The sequence below is a fragment of the Cuculus canorus genome, chromosome Z (assembly GCF_017976375.1).
Source record: "Cuculus canorus isolate bCucCan1 chromosome Z, bCucCan1.pri, whole genome shotgun sequence".
NCBI classification, from domain to species: Eukaryota; Metazoa; Chordata; class Aves; order Cuculiformes; family Cuculidae; genus Cuculus; species Cuculus canorus.
Window position 1 is genome coordinate 33,590,603 of NC_071441.1, and position 23,890 is coordinate 33,614,492.

General features: G+C 35.7%; 1 protein-coding gene across 4 annotated transcripts in view; it reads left to right on the top strand.

Annotated features, from left to right (window-relative positions):
- The window catches only part of FER (FER tyrosine kinase), a 155,918-nt gene that overhangs the window by 94,270 nt on the left and 37,758 nt on the right, over nucleotides 1–23,890 (top strand). For all 4 annotated transcript variants that reach the window (XM_054053621.1, XM_054053622.1, XM_054053623.1 and 1 more), the window contains exons 14-17: nucleotides 4,477–4,533; nucleotides 7,363–7,478; nucleotides 9,064–9,158; nucleotides 20,604–20,727. In XM_054053621.1, the coding sequence (XP_053909596.1) occupies nucleotides 4,477–4,533; nucleotides 7,363–7,478; nucleotides 9,064–9,158; nucleotides 20,604–20,727 (392 nt within the window). The remainder of the gene's footprint in view (nucleotides 1–4,476; nucleotides 4,534–7,362; nucleotides 7,479–9,063; nucleotides 9,159–20,603; nucleotides 20,728–23,890) is intronic.

Consider the following 23,890-nt stretch of genomic DNA (forward strand, 5'->3'; position numbering starts at 1 on the left):
TCCTTCAACAGATCATTAGACTCCAGTTTATGGTGCCATTTTCTTTAATTAGTCCTCTGAAGGATTACACATCATATTTTTTCTTAATAAGCAAGCCTTTGAAATGCCATGTTGTCAATGTTTTCAAAAAGTTATTCACTAAAGTACTGAATCCTTGGACTTGAGCAGTAAAAAAATCCATCAAATTTTATCTCTTGTGTTTTTTTTAACTCTGCAGTACTTATTTCAGTCTTAAAAACCACTATACTAATTCCTCTAAGTAGTCTTTTTTGTTGTTTTTTCTTTACAGCTTTTTCTGTGAATTGTTTTCTTAAACTTGAGTTTAACCGGTATTGTGGAATTTGATAGCATTTCCAGTCTGTTTGTAGTGTAACAGCTTCTGAATGAGGCATCCATTCTGCAAAAAAAAATCTCAAAAATCTTCAGTGAACAGAACATTTACAAATTTTAGCAAAATCATAAGGAGGAGAGGAAGGAAATAACCTTACTTACTAACTGTCTGATCAGTGAGGTGGTAGTTTTAGTCAAGAATCCTGTCTATAGGAGAAGAATCAGTTGATGGTTATTGACAATTTGTTTGCAAGTCTCTTAGTACCCCACTGAGAGAAGAGAAATGGCAAACTCTGGATCCCATCACATAGCTTGGTGGCATGGTACAGGAATTCATATGATGAGGCTGACAGGAGTTGCATGCTGGAAGTTTGTGTGGATAGAGGCATACAGAGAGGGTCTCTAGAATGTGCATTCAGCAGAGCTTACAGGAGCAAAGATCTGTGTAACTTTGTGACATTATACATTAAAAAAAAATATTCCATTCTCCCTCATTTTTTTCTGTCTGCTGAATTCATGTCAGTCAAAAAATGTGTAGCCATCTTTCCAGCACGGCGCCCTTTCAGTTACCCAGAACATCTCTGGATTACCTGCTGAATGGTGTTCTCCTTGCAAAAAGAGGGAGAGGTCAGTACAAGCCTCCACCTTCCTTAGGAGTTGACAGCAAACTTTACTGGTTGTGTAGGATGAAGAAAATAGTGCTGGTTCACAGGCTGCCTTTGAGGAACGTTTGGTTAAAGATTTAGCCCCCATCTGAAGGGGAAGAAGAATTTCAGAGTTTGAAAAAGAGCTGTATGTATTTCACTTTCTTTTAAAATAATCTCAAGTGGGTTACAAAAAAGGTAACATGAGCATGAAGCTTTGTGCTCAGGTTGTACTCAGTGTTCTCTACTACCAACAGAGAATTCAGCCGTAGCAGGGGAGATATGTATATATATATATGATTTTTAAAATTACTTCCTTACATAAGGAGTCAAAATTTCCCTTTTGGATTATCTGTCTCACTAATAACTAAAACCATAATAGTTATGCATTCTACATTGTCTTTTAAATTTGAAGATTTTTTAAGGGCAGTAGTGAGTGTTGCAATGACTTCTGTTAGGATCCAGTCTTTAGAATAAAATTTTTTATGTAGTATCGTTCACGGCAGACATGGCTTGACCCAACATATTACAGGCAAATTGCTCCTATAACAAGAGATCAAATTCCACTCGCAAAAATCCTTGTTGCTAAATTGGAGAGACTAGGGTTTGATTGATGGACTATTTGATGAAAAAGCAATAGGCTGGATGGCTGCATCCAGAAAGTTGTGTTCAGAGACTTAATGTGCAAATGGAGAACAGTAACAAGCGGTGTCCCTTGGGCATCTGTATTAGGACTGGTAGTGTTCAATATTGTTATGAAATGAAGTAGACAGTGGGATTGAGTGCACCCTCAGCAAGTTTGCAGCTGACAGCAAGCTGAGTAGTGCAGATGGTATCCTATAGGAGAGGGATGCCGTCTAGATGGACCTTGACAGGCTTGAGAAGAAGGCCTGTGTGAACCTCATGAAGATCATGAATGCAAAGTGCAAAATCCTGCTCCTGTGTTGAGGCAATGCCAAGTATCAAGGCAGACTGGAGGGTGAATGCGTTGAGAACGGCCTTGCTGAGAAGCACTTAAGGATTCTGTTGGATGAAAAATGGGACATAATCCAGCAACTTGTGTTTGCAACCCAGAAGGCCAGAAGTATCCTGGGCTGCATCAAAAGAAGTGTGGCCAGACAGGGTGAGGGAGGTGATTCTGCCCCTGTGCTCCGCTGTCGTGAGACCCCACGTGGAGTATTGTGTGCAGCTCTGGGGCCTCCAGTACAACATAGGCATGGACTTATCAGAGTGGGCCCAGGGGAGGGCTGCAAACGTGATCAGAGGTTTGGAACTTCTTTGCTATGAGGAAAGGCTGACAGAGTTTGAGTTATTCAGGCTGGAGAAGAGAAGGCTTTGGTGAGACATTATTGCGGCCTTTCAGTATTTGAAGGGGACTTAAAAGAAAGATGGACAGAAACTTCTTGCCAGGGTCTGTAGTGACAGGACAAGAGTATACAGTTTTAAACTGAGTTAGGATAGGTTTAGATTGGGTAGTAGGAAGAAATTTTTTACGATGAGGGTGGTGAGATTCTGAAACAGATTGCCCAAAGAAGTTGTGGCTGCCCCATCATTGGAAGTGTTCAAGCCCAAGTTGGATGAGGACTTTGAGCAACCTGAGCTCATAGAATATGTCCCTGCTTCTGGCAGGTGGTGTAGAACTAGATGTTCTTTGAAAGTCCATTCCAACCCAAGCCATTGTGTTATTCTGTGGTCTATTTACATACAGAATGTTTTTCCTTATATTTGAATCACAGGCTCACTTAGGTTGAAAGAGTATTCTTGAAATTCTCTGGTCCAACCTCTACTACTCAGGCAGATTCAGCTACTGGGGGTTTCCCAGAACTGTGTCCAGTTGGGTTCTGAATGTCTCCACAGATGAAGGCTCCAAAATCAGGGTAACCTCTTCTGGTGCTTGACCACCCTCACGCTAAAAATGTGGTTTTTCATGTTCACAATTAATTTCCAGATTTCTAATTTGTGCCTGTTGCCTCTTGTCCTGTCACTGAACACCACTGAAAAGAGTCTGGCTTGCTTTTCTTCATTCCCTGCTATGAAGTATTTGTATATCTTGGGAAGGTCTTTTTTTGCAGTTGCAGGTGCAGTAGAAAAGGTTCCAGTATAAAAGGCACTCAGTTAACTACTAAAGTTAACATTCTAAGGAGAAAGTAGCATAGAGTAGGTTGCATCCTTTGAGAGAATGGGAGCCCCAGGTGGTGCAGCATTGAACGCACCTCTGATCCACGTGCTCTGATCCCCTGCCTGTAGCAGAGATTCTCATATTTTGGTAATTTGAGCTATAACAGGACTTTCTTACAAAGAAACAACTCTGTTGATTATTTCTACTGGCAAACAGGAAGGATATCCACATGAGAGCTCCTCAGACCACTTGCAGACAAAGGCAAGGCCATGCAGGTAGCATAATCGCTGGCAAACAGTGGGAGCTGGCTAGGGGCTTTGTTGCTGGCTGAGTTCATCCCATGGCCAAGGAAGTTGTACAGCGCAACACAGGCCTGGGCTTGTTGCACGGATCACTGACGCCTTGACATACAACAGTCTTCAAGTCAAGATCACAAGTCAAGGTCCTCCATGGTCCAGAAAACCTGGTGATCTGATAGATTAGGTGTACTACAAAGCCAGCATGTTTGACTTGGTTTTCTGTGAGCTTTGATGAGAAATGATTTAATGACTTGGCACATGCTTGTTTAGATATTTGTCTTTTGCATTATTAATAAAGAATGCTTAGGACCTTACCAATAACGTGAGAAGCAGAATGGTGTTTGTAAGGTGATAATTAGATGAGGTGCTAACAGAGAAATAGAATTGAAAAATAGTAAATATCAGTTAGACTTAAAATATCCTGCTTTAACGTTTTAGCCAGGTATTCCTTAAACATGTCTGCAAAACAATAAGTTTATAATTGGTTTTGATTTTCCTCTAGGCTGCTGCAGAGTATATGCAGTGTCAGTCATCAACACTGAACACATACTTTACCTTGCATTTGTTATGTTGACTTTTTAAGTAGTTGCCTGTAATATTTCAAACTACCACAGAAGTAGGAGGTGCAAATATATGTCTTGTTAATACGTAGAAAAATCAATACTTTTTCATGTGCACTGAGGAGAAAAGTGTTTTTTTAATCTAGCAAGAAGATATTTCTTGTAGTAAACTGAAGTTTTCTTATTGGATTTTGACCCAGGTAATTGTTAAATACAGCTTGCTAGATATAAATTCCAGAGCCTAGGTGTAAATTTGCATAGTGCTCTATCTACATACATACTGCCATGTAGGCTTAATCTTCTGATGGAAATTTGCTGTCTGGAATATTTCAGTATTTGATTGTATAGCAAGTTTTCTAACTCTGTTTTATAAACGCTGAGGTTAAAAATTTCCTGGCATGCTTGCCATTATGTGGTCTGAATATAATGCTTCTTTAGCTCCATTTATACTGAAACTTATTACAGGAAGTGTATCTTACATAACTTAAAAGACTGAAAAGTAGTCTTTCCCTTTCTTTCCATAGGATAAAAAATGGGTTCTGAACCATGAAGATGTCACACTGGGAGAATTACTGGGCAAAGTAAGTAATCAAGTGAGCTAAATGACATCTAAATAAGTATCTATTAATCATTAAGCCTATGCATTTCCTTTTTGCCCTGTCTTTTAAATTATTGTGGTATTCGATTTTTGTATCAATTCTTTTTCTTTAATAAACAAGACAGCATTATGCTTTAAATAAATGTAAATCACGTTTACTGGTAAATGATATAATGTGTGCTGAAAGTGTTTAACTAACAAACGTTTTTCTCTTTTGGAAGACTTTTAAGATAACTAGATTTCTATAAAGCATGAAGTGGCTGTTCTACTTTGTGTAAAATGTTGCAAAATTTAAACAGAAACATGTTTACGTTTAGGATTTTTATATATAATTTATACTTTTATAAAAGATGATTCAATCAATATTTGTAAAAACAGATGTTCATTACTTTTGTATGATTTATTGAACAATAGCTAACTTCACAATTTATATGTATTAAATTGATTCTTGTATAGTGTAGTTCATAACACAAATTCTGTTAAAGGAGCTATGAGACTTTAAAATCAGGTAAGCCCTTTACCTCCTTAGATTTTTAGCACCTTTGCACCTACAAAAGCAGTTGCAAGTGCCACTCTGGGCACAATATTTCTCAAAAACTGAAAAGTATGCTTAAATGAGGAGGAGACAAATAAGAACAAGATTTGCCATCTCACTATGATATGCACTAAAAGAATTGATAAACTGTTTGAAAAATGGAGGAATTATGTACTATCAGAAAATCCAGTTACCAGGGATTCAATCTCTTAGGCAGTGCAAGGTGACAAAATGTATTATCAACTGGTAGACAGAGCTCTGTCTGCATAAAATTCTTAAACAGAATGGTATCAAGGGAGAAAAATAAAGATGTTTCAAGCACTGGAAAGCTTTGACTTGCTAAAAAATACATGAATTAGTCTTGATGAGTAAAGACATTTAAAACAGTCTCAAAATTGATTTATTTAGTAAATTGAATTTACATGTGCATTGCATGATTTTGGCACATGGCATTTTTAACATTCAATAAAGGCAACTCAGTACTTAAAAGCAGTTGTAGAAGGATATGTTCATTAAAAAATACAGAACAGGATAAAAACTTTCTTGGAACACAGTATAAATCTGTTACGCATCTGTCTCTTAAAAAATATAATCAAACTAGAAAAGATAAGAATGACAGGACCATCAGCAGCCATATAAGAAAATGTTCATGAACTGCACTGTTCACCATGAAAGTGAGGAATGTAAGGGTCTATGAAATCTGAGTGGCCTGGAAAAGATGAGGAAGAAAGTCAAGAGAGCTTAATGCATAAGAAGGTGGAAGCTTTAGAAAAGGTGAAGTATTGCTTTCACCTCAGGAGTGTATTACCTCGTTCTTAATTCAATTTTAATTCTATAAAACCCCGCAGAATGAAAGTTATATGAAGGGAATGTTATATTAAAAATCATATATGATAAAAGTAAAATATCTAAAATAAAGAAAAAAAGAATTTTCAATACTTACGTAGGCATTAAGGTGTGTTCAGCTTTCGTGGTTAGATAGTTCTGGACAGAAGGCTAGAGAAAAAGCAGGAGTGACTCAGCTTCTCCCCTTTGGGTCCCTCTTGCCATTTTAGATATCACAGCTTGTGCCTTGGCCACTAGAAGTGCTGTTTTAGAAGTGCTATTTTCTTTTTTTCCTCTTCTGTCTACATCCTTTGGTAACAGCATATTCAAACGCATGATTTAAAGAAATCTTCATCACTCAGCCAAGAACATTTCCAGCAGAGTTTTGCTGGGTTTTGAAGTCACGTGCATCCTTGGTAACAGGACACAGAACAGGAATTCATGTGACAGTTTATCACACATAGATTTAAAATTACATTGTATTTATTCTTTGGGAAATACAAAACTTAGCTAAAAGTATGAGATATTAAATTTTCATTTTTATTGTTTTGGATTTTCTTTCATTGATACCAGTGTTTTATTATATACCCTACAATTTCCTTCTTCCTTCAGTTTTGAGTCCTAATTAATTTTCCTTTTGTTTTTATTTAAGGAAAAATACATATGGTAGAGTTAATTCTGTCGTCTTTATTATTTTTTCTTCTATGAAAGCTAAAATAATAAACAACTTACCCTTGGGGGTATGTTGTTGAGTATCTAACAAATCTGATTTTAAAAGGAGCTATTTTCCAATGACTTGTCCAAATGTAAGGCCTTATACACTTGCCTTTATAAAGCAGTGCTGAGCCTAACTTTTAAAAAATAGTGAATCATGTAACTTTTTCAGGCAGACTTTTTTTTTTTCCAATGTTGGTAACTTAAGATCAAAATTAATATTCAGAAATTCGGAATTTCATTCTTCTTATTTTGCCTTTTTTCTTTCTCATGTATGTCAGAATGTTTATGTTATTTTGATGTAGTTTGTCCTAGTTTCACAGATCATCTTTTGGTGTCTTAGAGGTTGCAATTTAAAAACAATTGATAAAATACAGTAATGTGAAAATGAAAGATTGAAGGAGTAAAAATAAGAAAAGGAGGTACTACTGTTAGTGTCTGTTGACTTTAGAAGTTGCTAAGAGGTTTTATGAGAAAATTTTAATTGCATAATTAATTTGCTTTTTATTCTTTCAGGCAAAATCAAAGTGGAACTCATATCCTATGTCCATATAAAAGATGTACTATGCATAGACTTCATTGTATTAGGAGTAGATACTGAAAGAAAATTTCATTTGGATTCATAAACACATTTCAAAGTGCCATATCAGTTACATTAGCTGGCTGCATTTTTTTTGTCTGGAGATTTGTGAAGATTTTATTTACTTTGAATTTTTTTTCTTTTTTTCCTAATTTCAGGGCAATTTTGGTGAGGTATATAAGGGAACATTAAAGGATAAAACTCCTGTTGCTGTAAAAACTTGTAAAGAAGATCTTCCTCAGGAATTGAAAATAAAATTTCTGTCAGAAGCCAGGTAGGATCTCTCAATTTAATTGAGATATATACATGTTGTGAGATTTTTTAAAGTTTTCTGACTAGATGGATTTGCAACATCTGACCTTCAGAAAAATTCAAAGAAGCTTTTTTTTTTTTTTCTTCTTTTCTCCCCCTCAGTGCATTCCACAACTGCTATCCTGGAAACTGAAAATTAAGTGGTTTTAATGTTTGAATGCAGTAGCATCTGCACTTGCTGAAACTAAATCTTTGGCAAAGCCAGATATGCCTATAAAACACAATTTTGTTGTTGTAAGTGTTTCTGTTTAGAACTTCTGAGATGTGCCATGAGGACTGGGATAAGGAGACTGGAAAGAAAGTTAATTTAAATGTGGTTATACCACTCATAAATCCTTCCTTACATGCATGTCTAATAGAGCTGATCAAATGTGACTAGGTTACTGTGTAGACCCTATTTAGTAATTTTACCTTTGTAAGAGGAGTTCACTCCAGTAGAGATCTTCTATGCTGTGTCAGGCAGCGTGTGATTGCATACTTTTTTTCAAATTACAATCTTGTCACACTGTGCTAAGGATTCTGAATATAGATTGATATAGGTTGGTAGGTTTTGACCACTCAGTGTAGAGGAGTGTATTGGAGTAATTTCACAATTGTTTAAACTAACTTACCCCCTCTTGCTATGAAGCTTTATATGTTTTCATTTTTACTTTCAAACTGGTATGATCAATGTGGACAAGTAAAAGATCTGCATTTGGAGAATGAAGATCAGTAACTATCTATTGAATAGTTTTAAACAGCTCATAACTTGACAAGTTCAGAGATACTTCATTTGTTAAGCAGCCCACCACTAATGGAGCAATATTAGTCTGAAAAAAAAGAAAGAAATGTGTTATTTCTTACTAAATATGTATGTATCGGTTAGGTTAGTATTTTATTGTTGACCCTAGGAAAAAGGGGAAAAAGAGAAGGTGTTTTAAGTCAGCAAATAGTAGAAGAAACATTTAAGTTACAAGGTCTTTGCAGAATTCCTACTTGCCTTTCATTGTACATATAAACCCTGGGATGCTGGTTTAGGCTGTAAATGTTCTTATTAAAGTATTGTGTAAGAACATGCAAATGTTCTTCTTAAATTCCCAAAATTAAATTTGCTGCCCTTACATTCTTTTAAAGCTTACTGTATTAATCAATTTCTTAAAGTAAAATTGGAATATGTGTGCATTTGAAAAGTGCAGCAGGGAAGTATATGCACTCCACGCCTTTTTGATGTAGCTCTGCTTCTGGTCCACCACTGACGTGTTATTTATTTACAAGGGTTCCTGAGAAACTGCAAATGTATCAGGATGTTTTTTAGTTATATAGACAAATGCTATGTAGACAAATGTTAAAATTACAGTAAGAATAATATAGTGATTTATTAGTGAATCAGTATGCCCTCTGTTTCAAACAGAACGATGACTGATCTGTTGCATTTTTTTTCTTTAAAATAACAGTAATGACATTTTCTATTAAAACAACATTAAGGGTTTAAAATATTTTCCTATAATATTTAATCAATTTGCACAATTAAATTTATTAATATGATAAACTTACTGTGTGTTTTGCAGAATACTCAAACAGTATGATCATCCTAATATTGTAAAACTTATAGGAGTTTGTACACAACGACAACCTATATATATTGTTATGGAACTTGTTCCAGGTAATTGTCTTCCTTTTTTTTCTTGGGATGTTTTCATAGGTATTGTTCCCATAATGTAAAATTTATTGTTTACTGTTTGTCTTTATCTGCATTCTTATAACTGATCTCAAAAGTCACCTGTGTTGCAAATCTTTGGAAATATTAGGTTCTACTAGCTTTGGAGTGGACTTAGTTCCACATATCTGTCTTGGGTTTTTCTGTAGCTGTTCAAGATAGCAGAATTTGATGAAAGGCATCTTATCTGTATTTATTTTCCTCCTGACAAGCTATTGCATGGTACTTCCTTTAACAGTAGAGTTATATAGTGAATGTCATGATGCTTGTATTTAAAGAAACTTCATGGCTGGGTAATATTTCAATTTCAATGTCTTAGATTTGGGTCATCTTTGGTAATACAAAAGGTTTTTTTCTTTACCAAATTATATTTTTCATCTGTTTATGGGTTGCTTTTGATTTATTTTTGGAATCTTGTGATCATGTTATTCATCAATGGCTGGCGAGAATTTCACATTGTTGGGACAACAACAGCTTTTGATTAGTTTTGCTGCTTTGTTGTTTTTCTCTCAGCAGCTGGAAAACATGGATATGGTAGTCTCTAGTACTCCTTAATGTACAACACTGTATTTATTTTATGTATCACTGGATTTGACTTCAAAATTATACAGCAAGCTGATACAAGAACTGTTTGATTCAGGAAGACTTAGATTGTTTATACTTCTTGAGTACTGCCTTTAGTACAAAAGCACTGATGAAATCTTTGACCTACTGGAATTATCTGCCTTTATTCAATTAAATTATTTTAGATTATTATATTTGTAGCTGTGATTATTAAAATGGAGACTAAAAGCAATGCCCTGAGTTTTAATGCATACTTAGGTAATCAGTTTCTCCAGACATCTCTAAAGAGAAAAAATGAATCCTGATCTTTTAACACCTTCATCATTCTGGTTCAGGGTTTTCAGAGGTTCAGAAAGGTTATTTAAATATAAAGCTACAATTTGATGAGGGATTAGTGAGAATCTTCCTCTGATTCCCATGCCTATTTTACAGTCCAAATCTATCAAAAAGTTCTGTCTTCTGACTTTGAATTTGCAAGAAGCTCTCTAATTCTTATCCTGTTTTGCTGGTCTGTAAGTATTCTGGCTAGCTTCTGTGTTTACCTGCCCTCATAAACATTGTACTATGTTTAAGCCATCACATTTTTTCATATTCTTTTGCACGTTGGCTAGTGCACCATGAGACTGAGCAAATCAGCTGGAAACAATAAGGATGCCAATTCTGAAGATGTTGGCAGAGGAAAGGCAAAATACTTAAATCAGCTCAGAGAAGCACTGACTCTGATGTTGCTGGTTTTCTGTTTTCTAATGGCAAGTTTGGATGAGATTGCCTAAAATAATAATTATGGGTGCTCTGATTTGATTTGTAATGCTGCCCTTTGAAGAACAATAGTACTGTAGCGGTTGGTTGACTTGCACTCAAGACAACTTTCTCAATATATGCTTTGTCTGTGTTTTGTCTTAAATGCGTTTACGTTCTTTTTAATAACTAAAATCTGCATGGTTTGCCTTAGAATTTTATTTTGTAAATGACTGTCTGAGGAGATATGTATTTAATAAATGTCTGACAGTTTTTTGCTTGAGAAAAAAAAAATAGAAGCATCTCCATAAATTTGGAATTTCTCCTGTGTTCTCTGAGTTCTGTTTAATGTTTGGGCTTTCCCTGTTGTTTTTATATCCCAGATACTTGTAGGCTTATGTACGTGTATGTCTTTTGAGACTGCTCTGATGTGGCTCAGTAGTGGCTAATTCTACTTTTCATTCCAGACTGGGTTTTCTGAATCTGAATGATTTTTAGTTTGTTCAGGTGTTAAAATTTTATTTTGAAACTTAGCAGTTTTTGTAGAGAGCTGCTACTCTGTTAGTGATTCTATCATAAACTATGCCTGCAGAAAAATCTTTTTGCTTTGTTGCAAATGTAAATGCAATTAAAAACTGTGTGTCTGGATGAAGTAATCACTGAAAACAATAGAGAAGGTGACAGATGTATAAGCATCTGTGGATTCATTGTTACCTGCAAAAATAACCCGCATATATCCAACTGATAACATAAATAAAGCAAGTTGTCAAAGACAACTGCATCCTCTAAAGGTAGATGCCTTTTCTTGGGGAAGGTGTGTGTTAACATAACAAGTGATGTGTGTCCTAAAGTAAGAATCACACTGATAAAGAAATGTCAAGATTGGTGATGTAGCAAGGATTACCTGAAATAATAAAGAAGGTAGCAGAGTATATTGTGAATACATAGACAAAATGAAAAGGTACGTGAATATGTTAATGAAAGAGAACAATCTTACTCATTATTCACTTACTTGCTATTGTTCATACTGATCTCACTGCCTGTGTCCACTTAGTGTCAATCCATCATAGATTACTCCAATACAGAAAGACTTCATTATCATTTTTTGAATCTAGTGCCTATCAAGAAAGGAGAGAAAAATCTTAATGTAATGCTTATGTGTATTATATAAATTCTCTTTAAGAGATGCATATGTGGAAAAATATCTCTCCCTGCCATTGACTGGCCGGGTCTCCTTCTCCCCTTCCCTCAGCAATTTACAATGAGAGTTACCAAAAAAACGCCACTAGAATAATTTTTGAAATCCCAAACAAATTGTTCTCCTTTTCCTCACCTTCACAAAATTGCCAAGATAATCATTGAAATTGAGTCAGAGTCTTTAATGAGTCTTTAATATTTTTTTCTTGTAAACTTCTTATACGTTTGTAAGTTAAGAGATTTATAGAGAAATCTTATCAGCAAGCTTAAGCAATGCTAGCTAGATGCTATAAAAAAGCAATTTAGCGAAGCAGATGGTTTTAAAATGTTGGTTTGTGATACTTTTGTACTAACCTTTAAAGCAGTCTTGCAAATAATTAATTTTATTCTTCTTTACCTAAATTAAGTTTAAATATTATCTAAATGGAACTCCCACCCAGGTGCTTAGAAGAACCCACTGCTGAAGTTGCTGTGTGGCTTGTCAGCTACCATGTAATAAAAGTAACGTCAATTAGTGGTGTCATTTTTTTCTGTAAATTTTTAGTAGAATAAGAACTGAGAAACCATCTGTATTGGGAAATGATCTTTGTAACAAACATTTTATTAATGGAGAACTTCTTATAGAGATTTCGTCCTCTTACTTGCAAGTTGTGATTCTTCTTTTATTTCAACTGTAGTTACCAGTTTGAAAATATTAAGGAAGAAAAATAGAGGAGTGCAGCACCTATGCATTTATGTGCTAATTTTTTGCATGCATTTTGTTTTCCTAATAGAAGCTGGACTGGTTTTTTTGCTGTGTGCTTACCTTTGCTCATATTTTCTGATTTCACATTGTTGACTTCCATGCTTCACATTCTGTTAGGCCTGAACAATGTATATGTACGTTCTATCATACTCATGTGGTAAGTCAGATGTGCTGGCTTCTAAATGGAGAAAGCCAAGTAAAGTCAGCTGCCTTGACATGTGATGTGATGTGATGTCCAGAGCAAGAGAGAACATGATGTGAGATACAGAATTAGTGTAATTTCTTGTAGAGTTCTCTGCATGGTGAGATACACTAATCTAATTTGTTAAGCATTTGCTGATTATCTGCATAGCATATGCACAGCAAGTGAAATTCATCTAGAGAAAGACTGTGATTTAATATTTAGCTGATATTCAGATAAAGGGCTTATAGACTTGGTTTATGATCTCGAGCTTTACCTTGCAGCAAAACCTGGAGAGAATAGTCTCCTTACTGATTCTGACTCAAGCGAGGCTGCTGAATAGAGAAAAACAGTAATTCGACTGCCAGTTTCTTCTTCTGTGTCTACTGCCCCAGAGCAGATTTCACATACTGTGTTAGCACATCTGTAATGAGAACTCCTTGCCAAAAAGGCATGGGTTTTTTTACAATGCAGCAAAATAAATCTTACTGTAATTTTGATATCATGCGGTGTGTTTTAAATCCTTTATTGAAAGAGTAGAAATTATTCACATCACTCCAGGAGATGCAGTATAGAACTCTCAAGTTGATTTATGTTGCCCAAGATTATCATACCTTTTAAAAATTCTTCTTAGAAAAATTAGACTATTGGAACCTGTTAGTATTATGAAGAACTCTGCTAATCATATGGGTTCCAATAAATGATTTTTTTTTACTTCTTCCTTTTTTCCCTTCTACTTTATAACGAAATATCAGCTAAGATTGTTTGATAAGGTTTGTTGCAAAGGTGGGATTTGATGTAGGGTTTTTCTGATATCTTCTGATCTAAAAATATGAATGGTACATTATTTCATAATTTAATACAGTAACTTCTTATTAATCTGTTTTGATACATTTTAAGTACTCAGTTTATCCCTGAAAGACAGAAATAGTTGAAGTGAGAATTGCTAGTGAATTTTGGGAAAAGACACCCAATATGTTGAGATTTACCAAATGCTTGATGTCAGTATAGAGCCTTGAATTCGTATTGTAATATAAACTTGACTAACTTGACTGAGAAGTGATGTAGTAAAGGTGGGACCCTAGTCTTAAAGTTGTTCGATAAGGGTCGTTGCATATTTGAGACTGAATGCAGTCTGTAGCTTTTGCCATAGCAATTTGCTAATGCAGATAAGCCTTTCTCGGGGTGGTTTCTAGAATGAGGAACAGCAGAACTTTGTGTAGAAGTATGGATGGCAGTACTGTATAAGAAAGCGTGTAACTTTTCTGTGATGCTACATCAATTTAAAAAATTAAGCATTTTACTCATATTTTCCAGGTAATTTATTCATCTTTGCACTGTGCTTGTTTTACTGATTTTTTTTGTGCTTTATCCTCAGTTGTTGACCTTAAAACTGAAGAAAGGGAAGTATTTTTAAGGAGCTACTTTGGTATTCAGAACAGGGAGAACGCAATTTCCCGGTGTCTCTTAAGGCTGCACAGGGCAAAAGGAGTTTTCATAGCAGCTCATTTTTAGCAAATTTAAGCGATGATCTTAGAGACTGCCTGGAATACTGCTAGCATTGTCTGTAAGCTGTGGGTGTCCTAGTGTGGAAGTCCTAGTTGCAAGCATCATCATCTCTGTGTTTACCTGTTTATTGTTGCTAATCATGTCCTTGGTTCTCAATGCACACCATTCTTCTAACTCTTGGGTTTGTTTTTTCTTCATATTTTGTTTTCACATATATACATTTCACATATGCATTTCCACTTGTACGTCATTACTGTCATTGTTGATATTACTGTGGCAAAACTTTGCATGATTATAGGAACTTCTATTTGCTTTGCTTAACAGGAGAGTTAAGTGTTAATGGGATGTTACCATAGTAATCTGTAGGCAGTTGAAAAACCTAGGGTTTATTTACAGTTTCTGTTACTACTTAAATAAAATACTAAAAAAAAAGTGAAACCACTACATGACACAAAAATAATCCATCAGCTGGAAAGTGAAGGCACACTATTTGAAGGAAAATGAGAATTGCTACGGATGCATATTTTCTATTTTAAATTCTTAGTTTTAAGTAGCTGTGTTTGGGTTTGTTTTATTGGTAATGTATATGGGATTAAGATAGTGGACAATAAAAAAACTAGATTTCTTTGCATTGGGCAAATGACTGACTATATGAACCCTCAAATTTATAAAATGCTTGCAGGTGAAGATAAAAGTAATTTCAATAATAGCTTATAAAACAATTACAAATACTGAATCATGGACCTCCCCTGTATTTGGTGACCCTTAAAAATTATAGCCATAAGCATGCTGCATCTGCATGATTAATGAGTGTATAAATGTAAGAAGCATTAAGTGGATTCCTTAAACTGCTACTTAACAAGGCTGTTTTAGAAGGGAAGTTCTCCCTCTTTATTCTAACTTACTTATAAATTATGTATATAATTCCATATCATTCTTACTAATTGCTGTTTTGTTAAAACCTTAATATTTGTCTAATTATTATTTATAAAATTATTTAAATTGTGTGGAATTGTATAAAGGTATAATATATAAGTAGTGTATGTTGCTATTTCTGGATATTAGTGGGTGGGATATTTCCCAACATAATTTCGGAACTGTATCTTGGTTATGTTCAGTATTAATACTGGTTATTGGAATAATGCAAAGAGTCTCTAGAACAAGTACGTAGGTACCATTTTGGACACGAGGTTTGGAGAACACTGAAGTACATACTCATCATTGATTATAAATGCAATTAAATCAGATATTCCCCAAATTAAATATTTTGCAAATTGATTTAACACTGTGGGTTTTTTTCTCTTGCAAAACATTAGCTTGCTTTTGTGTCCACCACTAAGTGAACTGTTATATTGCTATAAGATACTACCTCAAGTTCAGCATGAAGTTTATACTAGGAAGTATGACCAACAGTAGGAGATACTGATATGTGGCATTTTCAGTCTCTTAAAAATTTCTGTATATAATGAGAAGTAGTTCACATTCACAGTGAAATACATGAAGGACTGTTTTCAGGAATGCAGTTGTAGCAGACTCCTTTCATGGAGCTTCTGCTTATGTACTACATTTCGTCCTCTACTAGTAAAATAATTCTATGGTATCAGGCAGACACACCAGTACTGTTATTTATGCTCCTGTAAACTCCAAACAGGCGATCGATTTCTGCTTGGTGGTAATACTATACTGGTCTAATTATTTCTGTAGTACTTAGAGTGGTTGGAGCAAACCTTATTAACTGGTAGGGTGCCATTAACTGGAGTAACAGGTAGCCATGTAGAATAGAGTGGAAATTCTAGAGATAAGAGAAAGCATTACTTACTATTATGTAGTCGTCTAGTTTTGTTTCAGTTGTTTCATAGTCTAATTAATCTGTTCATTTTGTTTTATCAACGGTTATTAAGTTGGAGATAAAGCTCTGATACTATGTGCTGCAAATAGTGAATTGGATTTTTTTTATATTTGGACTTCTTTTAAAAAGCACATAAAGATATTACATAGACACCATTGTAAGTTGAACGGTTTGTAGTGAAATCCTCTTAACTCAGCTTTGAAGGTATTCCTGTGGATGCTTTCCTGAAAAGATGAATAGCAGGACCATTGGCCACAATAGACAATAAAAGTCAGCAATAGTAATTATGTTAGTTAAAAGACAAACACTTAAGCCTACCAGTTTTAACCTAAAATTATATATCTTGTACAGAATGAGATGTATATCCCTTTGCTCTTTTATTTTGTCTGCATCTAACAGTACTTTCAAATTGACTGTTTTGTCATCTATGCAAGGACAGATAGAATAAAACAGAACTAGTGAAAACATACCTTTGCTGACTGTTTTTCACTATTGAGGATCTGAGACAGATTAAGATGATTTTATTAAAACTGTGATGATAGGCATAAAATAATACAGCTCAAGGTATACGGTATTGGTTTTGCTCAAAACTCTAGAATTTTATACACTAAATGCCAAAAATTTAAAATTAGCAAGTCTAAATCACTTCCTGATGGTATGATTGCACTGGAAATGCAAGCTTGTGCTCTGCAAATTCTACATACTCTGGCATAAGGAACACAGCAGCTGCAATTCTTGTTCAAAAAGGAACTGATTAAAATTAAGATCTTAATTTGGTTGCCTAAGCATATTAGAAACAAAGTTATAAAATGTATTATTACTAAATTTTTTTATGGATGTGGTGAATTTTTCTTTTGATACTTTGTTATCTTTAATAGCTTGTTATTTGAGAACAGATTTTTCCTTTTAATTGTGGAGAGCAGTAACTTCTTTGTACAAGGAATTTATACATATTATGAGGGAAATTAATTAGATCCACACTGATGTTGTTATAACACTTTCTATAAATCGACTTTTTTTCTTAGGACTTGTTCCTTCATTTTTTGTATGGCTGTGTGAGAAGGCATTTTTTTTTACTATATCAGAATGATTTTATCTCTCTTTTCAGTTCTTCCTGCAGTGAGTTGTTAGAAATTCTTAATCTTTGATATTGGAATGTTGGCTAACTGAGCGTAGTGGTGTTTTTTAGAATGGTCTTACATGCTTCTGTCTGTAAGCTTCCTTGATTTACTGCTCTCATTCAAGTAACACCACAATTTGTTCAAGACTGAAAGATTTCCACATTCACAAAGGCATATAATCATACTTACTAATTAAAAGATTATTAGCATATACAGAGCAGTAAGTTCTCAATATATATATGAAATAATTTTCATCAGCTTGTTTATATATGTTGGAAGGGAGAACTGCTTAAAAATTATTAGCTGTCTGCTGTAACCAGAATAATTCTGGTCACGTGATTAAGAAATCATAGAATCATAGAATCACCAGGTTGGAAAGGACCCACTGAATCATCGAGTCCAACCATTCGCAGCACTCCCTTAAACCATGTCCCTCAGCACTTCATCAACCCGTTCCTTAAACACCTCCAGGGAAGGTGACTCGACCACCTCCCTAGGCAGCCTGTTCCAGTGCCCAATGACTCTTTCTGTGAAGAATTTTTTTCTGATATCCAACCTGAACCTCCCCTGGTGGAGCTTCAGGCCATTCCCCCTTATCCTGTCCTCTGTCACTTAGGGGAAGAGGCCAGCTCCCTCCTCTCCACAACCTCCTTTCAGGTAGTTGTAGAGAGTAATAAGGTCTCCTCTCAGCCTCCTCTTCTCCAGGCTAAACAACCCCAGCTCTCTCAGCTGCTCCTCATAAGACTTGTTCTCCAGCCCCCTCACCAGCTTCATTGCTCTTCTCTGGACACACCTCAGAGCCTCAACATCCTTCTTGTGGTGAGGGGCCCAGAACTGAACACAGTACTCAAGGTGCGGTCTCACCAGTGCTGAGTACAGAGGGAGAATCACCTCCCTGGAGCTGCTGGTCACACTGTTTCTGACACAAGCCAAGATGCCATTGGCCTTCTTGGCCACCTGGGCACACTGCTGGCTCATGTTCAGTTGGCTGTCAACTATTACCCCCAGGTCCTTCTCCTCCGTGCAGCTCTCCAGCCACTCTTCCCCCAGTCTGTAGCACTGCATAGGGTTGTTGTGCCCCAAGTGTATCTTTCTTCTCTCTGGCCATACCTACTTTTTGCAAGTTACCAAACTATGTCAATAACCTTTCAGATTAAAGGAAAGGTGTTTGTTACCCAGTCCAGTTTGCACTAGTATAATGAAATCTGTTAAGATTTTCTTGGAATTTAAAATTCAGTATCCTGAGATCCACCTTGTCAGAGGTGATCAAGAGACATGATCATTCCCCTTTACTCAGCAGTGGTCAGGCTGCAGCTGGAGTACTGTGTCCAGTTCTGGGACGGAGATATATGGACATACTGGAGAGAGTCCTGCAAAGGGCCACAAAGATGATAAATGAAATGGAGGATCAGAGGGCTTGAGCACCTCTCCTATGAAGACATGCTGAGAGAGTTGGGGTTGTTCAGCATGGAGAAGAGAAGGCTCAAGGAGACCTTATAGCAATCTTCCAGTATCTATAGGGGACATACAAGAAAGGTAGAGAGGGACTTTTTACAAGGGCATGTAGTGATAGGACAAGGGGTAACGACTTTAAACTGAAAGAGGGCAGATTTAAATTAGATGTAAGGAAGAAATTCTTCACCTTGAGGGTGGTCAGGCACTGAAACCAGCTGCCTAGGGAAATTTTGGATGTCCCATTCCTGTAAGTCTTCAAAGTCAGGTTGGATGGGGCTTTGAGTAACCTGATGTAGTGGGAGGTGTCCCTGCCCATGGCAGGGGGGTTGGAACTGGATGATCTTTAAGGTCCCTTCCAAACCAAACCGTTCTATGATTCTACAATCTCTCCTGTAAGGAAAAGCTGAGAGGGCTGGGATTGTTCCACCTGAAGAAGAGAAGGCTCAGGGGAGATCCTATTGATTTTTATATATACCAGAAGGGAGAGTGCAAAGACAACAAAGACGAGCTCTTTTCAGTGGTGCCCAGTGACAGGACCAGAGGCAGTGGGCACAGGTGGAAACAGACAACGTTCCTCCTGAATCTCAAGAAACAATCTGTCTGTGAGGGTAAGCAAGTACTACAACAGGTTGCCGAGAGAGGTAGTGGAGTCTCTCTCCTTGGAGACAATCAAAAGCCATTTGGGCATGGTCCTGGGCAACCAGCTCTAGAAATTACTGCTTTAACAGGGGGATTGGACCAGCTGACCTCCAGAGGCCCCTGCCAATCTCAACTATTAGATGATCTGGTGAAAACAGAGTGGTTTCTGGCTTTCCTGTAGTATTACTCTGTTTAACAAAAACCAAACAAAAAGAAGGAATCAAGCAAAATGGAAACTGTTTTTTATCTATGGTTTATCAGATGTTTATTTTCTAGGAGCAAAATGAATAAATAAATCAGTTGGCATTTAAGGTGCTAATCCATTTTACAGTTACGGCAACTTTATATTGGAAAGGTATTACAGTTACTCCTCATAACAGCAGACTTTTTCCTTAATGTTCGCTCATTTCTAGTATAAATATAAATAGAATTGGACTCCTAATCTTATATGAAACTTCTAATGTATAGTGTCTTTTCACATTGTTAAGAAAGACATTGTGTAAAATAGTTTAACAGCATTATTTGCAAGAGAGAATCACTACGTTCAATTAACTGCAAAGTTAAAAGAAGCAAAGACTGGGGTGAGGGGTAGCTACACACTAGCAAAAAAATAGTGTGATGTGGAAAGCTCTGCTATGATTTTTTGTCATTGCCTGGAACAGTTAAGTAGAAAAATGCTTTAATACAGTTATATCAATCAGAACACGACATTGTGGTGCTTGTATAATGTCTACCCTGCTTTTCTTTGTCCTAGGTCGGCTTTTCAGGAACATTTTTTGCAATCACAAGTTCCCTTTTTTAAATCTTCCTTATTGACCCCTTCCACTTTTCAGACAAGAGTACACCATCTTTATTCCTCCAAGGGAAAAGACTATGAAGTCAGTGCCAGTGCCAGATAGGCAGTTAACATTGTCCAAGAAGCAGAGCACACTGTTTTACTCCTTTGAACACATCAATGTAGAATTTGAGAAATACCACTGCAAATGATCAGTTAAAAATAATTACTGTCATGTAACTAACAGGATCTAACCTCTTTTTTCAGAATTTTTATAAACCCTTATGGGAACCATTCTGTGATTAGAGAAGTGTATTTATCACAAATTCTCATTTGTCAACAGTTTTCATGTACGTCTGTATTTAACATACACCTGTGAAGATTTGGGTATATCAAAAACATGCTGTGCAATTTTCACTTTTAAGCACCTAGTATTTAAGGGAAATTAGGAAAGGTGCATTTTGAAAGGTGAATTCCTTTTTCTTAGGCTAACCTCAAACTGATGGGTTAAGGAGAACACCTAATAGTTGCATTTTATTTGGTCTTGTACCCAGAATGAGAGATAAATTTGAGTGTCCTATCTGATGTGTTTCAGTATCCATCTGTCTGTTTTTCTAGGAGGTGATTTCCTGTCCTACTTAAGAAAAAAGAAGGATGAGCTAAAAACCAAACAGTTGGTGAAATTTTCATTGGATGCTGCTTCTGGTATGGCATATCTTGAATCTAAAAATTGTATACATAGGTAAGGAAGATATTTTTTTCTTACTATTGGAATTTTGGTCTTTGGAAATGCCATCTGTCTAAATATATATGGCTTATTATCAGCAGGGATCCCTAAAATTTAAAGAAAAGGCTACGCATTTTCTGAATGGAGGTCATTATTGCTTGCCTAATTCACAACTTGTCTGTTCATTTGGGTAAAAATAAGTACTACATTATTTGATCTGTATAGTTTGTTGCTATTAATATGATAATAATGATTTTTCACCATAATAATTTGCTTTATAATGAGCTTTATTCATACAGTGGCAATGAATGCAGGCAAAAAACAATCTGTGAGGTTTATACCCTGTCTGAAATTTACAGATACTTGCATGGCAGCAAAGAAGTTAAGTTACATTTCAGGTGTGTTTCGGAAACAATCCACTGGTTTCTCAGATAATAAAGGGAGAAAACCAAAAGTTCTGTATATTAAAATATTAATTGTCTGCCCTGCTTTCTCCAAAATACAGTAGAATACCAGGCATTATGCTCCCAGGATACCTTATTTTTGTTCCTACTATTTCTTTTTGTTGTTTTTAATCCAGTTTGACTCTGCTGTGATGCTGCTTATACTCTGTTTGTATTAAAGGGAACATACCTAATTTCCATCTATTTTTCTCTCTGAGTATTCCAGTCTATACCCTGGTACAATGATATAGCTGAAATGTGAGACATAAACACAATGATAATCCACTTTACAGTAAAAATTATGAAAAACAAGTTTTTATTTGTAACATTGATGTCTTCTACTTTGCATTGTAGAAGATTTGTAGGTGAAACTTGTGCCACCTCACTTATATAATCAGCCCATTTCATATTTAACACCATTCTGATAAATGAATTGGAGACCTAAGAGGAATTTCTCTTAGATTTTTATGGACAGTGAATTATTCAGTTGCAATCAGCAGGTCAAGGATTAGCTTTATTTTTAAAAATACTCCAATGAGAGTTAGCTCAAAACCTATTTAAAAAATCTGAACAGTATTATTTTAAGCATCATTTGTATGTTTTAAGGAAGCTTAAATAAAATAGGAATCTTATACTTTACCCAAAACTTGGAAAATTGATCTGAAACACAGGTAAATTGAAACTCTTCTGCAAGATCTCTCCTTATGAGAAACACTGAAGGAAGAAATACTAACTCACATTGTAAAGCTATGGAATATTCCTTTTGGGAAATCCCTGAAAAGTATTGTAAGCACCATAGGGAAAAGTAAGACTAGGGACCCAGTATTCTGTGATATAGAATATGTGGCTCTGGCTCTGTTCAGCCTGGCTCTGTTTGCCAAGAAAATAATGGCATAAAGATCAGAGCAAGTAACAGATTAGTGATTTACACTAACCTCATAAATACTCTGTTGCTTAATAATTTCTGTAACTGTCAGAGCAATGTTAAATCAGAAAAGCCTGTTTAGAACTCCTGTGTTCTTAGAAAATAAAACCAAGGGGAAAAGTAACAGCTGAATAACTAAAAGTTATTGGAGCTCTGTGGTTTAATTTCTCGGTTGGCAATTGCAATTACTGAACAAGAGTATGGTATTTATTAATTAAATGGTAGTGTGATGCCTGCAAAATATTAATAATTTTAGAAACAATTATTGTGGAGAAATGCTCTCCTCACCTCCCTCCCCCCCTTTTATTTTAAGTCTGGAGAAAGGGTATCCCTGCTTGTCTGTGTGGATTAGTACTGCACTAATTACTGTAGGTGACAATGTGGCTTCAGTGTGTATCTGGAAGATGCACTGACGTATCAGTGAATAGGAACAGCTATTCTTCATCTCTGTTTTCAAAGGTAGTATTGATTCATAGAATACATTTCAGAGAAAAGATACATAGCAATGTCTTACCATATGAAGATTTCGTTGTTTCATTGTTTTCAGTTAGAAAGCTGAGTGCAAATGTGTCATATAGGACTCAAGTCAGGAAAGAGAACTGTAATCTCATCTGATTTGTTCATGCTGTAGACTTGGCAATACACACAGCGTGGGTTACACATACTATGGTACAAATAGGGCGAAAATTCTTTCTTCTGTGTGCTTTTTAAGTGTCAAAAGCTTCACAAAATTTGAATATTATTATCACAGATTGTCATTAGAGTTTATCAGAGAGAGCTACCACTTTCCTTAAAGGCAGAAACAAAATAGTGAGTAAACCTGTATTGAAGTAAACTACAATTTTAAAGTATAACCAAGCAAGTAAAGAGTATCTTCAGGAAAATTTCTTATTTTTATGAAATACACATGTTAATGAAGCAAAAAAATGTGTTTGTGGTATTACTTTACCAATCTTGTTTTCTGAGATATTCAAGATTATTTTCAGTTTCATGGGGCTGGCCGTACTATGTGCTTACTGTATTTATAAGCTATTCTGAATTTGACAGGTAAATGTAATGAAAATTTCTGAATCAGGACAACAACCAACTATAAGTTTAGTGACTTTAGATAAAGGCATTTCTGGGTGGGGTTTTTGGGTAACTAATGAAGGTTAATTGACAACTGCTTTTATTCCTTCATGTGGACATGCTTTATGCAGTGTTCCCTATTGCCTCCTAACTAGTAAGCTTTTCTCCACTAAAACCAGTATTTCTGCTGACTTTGTTAGATTATAATAGTACTTTGCAATTATAGTATTGTGGGTTTTACACAGGTTATTGATTATTTTTTATTTGATCTATTGCTCATAAGGGGTACCAATGGAATGATCATTAGAAATGCACAGTTTGTTTGGACAAGTGATCCAGATGGCAAGCACGCAGGAATATAACAGAAACCTTCCTTCCCCAGTTCTCTTGTGGGTAGCTAAGGATCTGTCTGCTAACACTTTCCAAAAAACATAGGTTCAAAGAGCAGATCTAGAAGTCCTAGTTGTTGCTAAGCAAATTAAGGAAGCATTTAGTGCCAAAACAGTGGTAATGCTCCCCTTGCAGTGCTGCTTGACACTGTTTCTAATGCAAGGGAATACCGTTCCCATCTTAACGCTGCTGAGTTTGGTGATGCTGTACTAACACTGTACCAGGACATTTGAAGTTCTTCAGTCTCTTCTCCAAAGTTGTTGAGTTAGTTGGTCTGCTCAAGATCCCTTTTTTCATCAGTGGCTATTAAAATTGCATTCCAGACCATAACATTTATCAGTTCAAAGGTGTC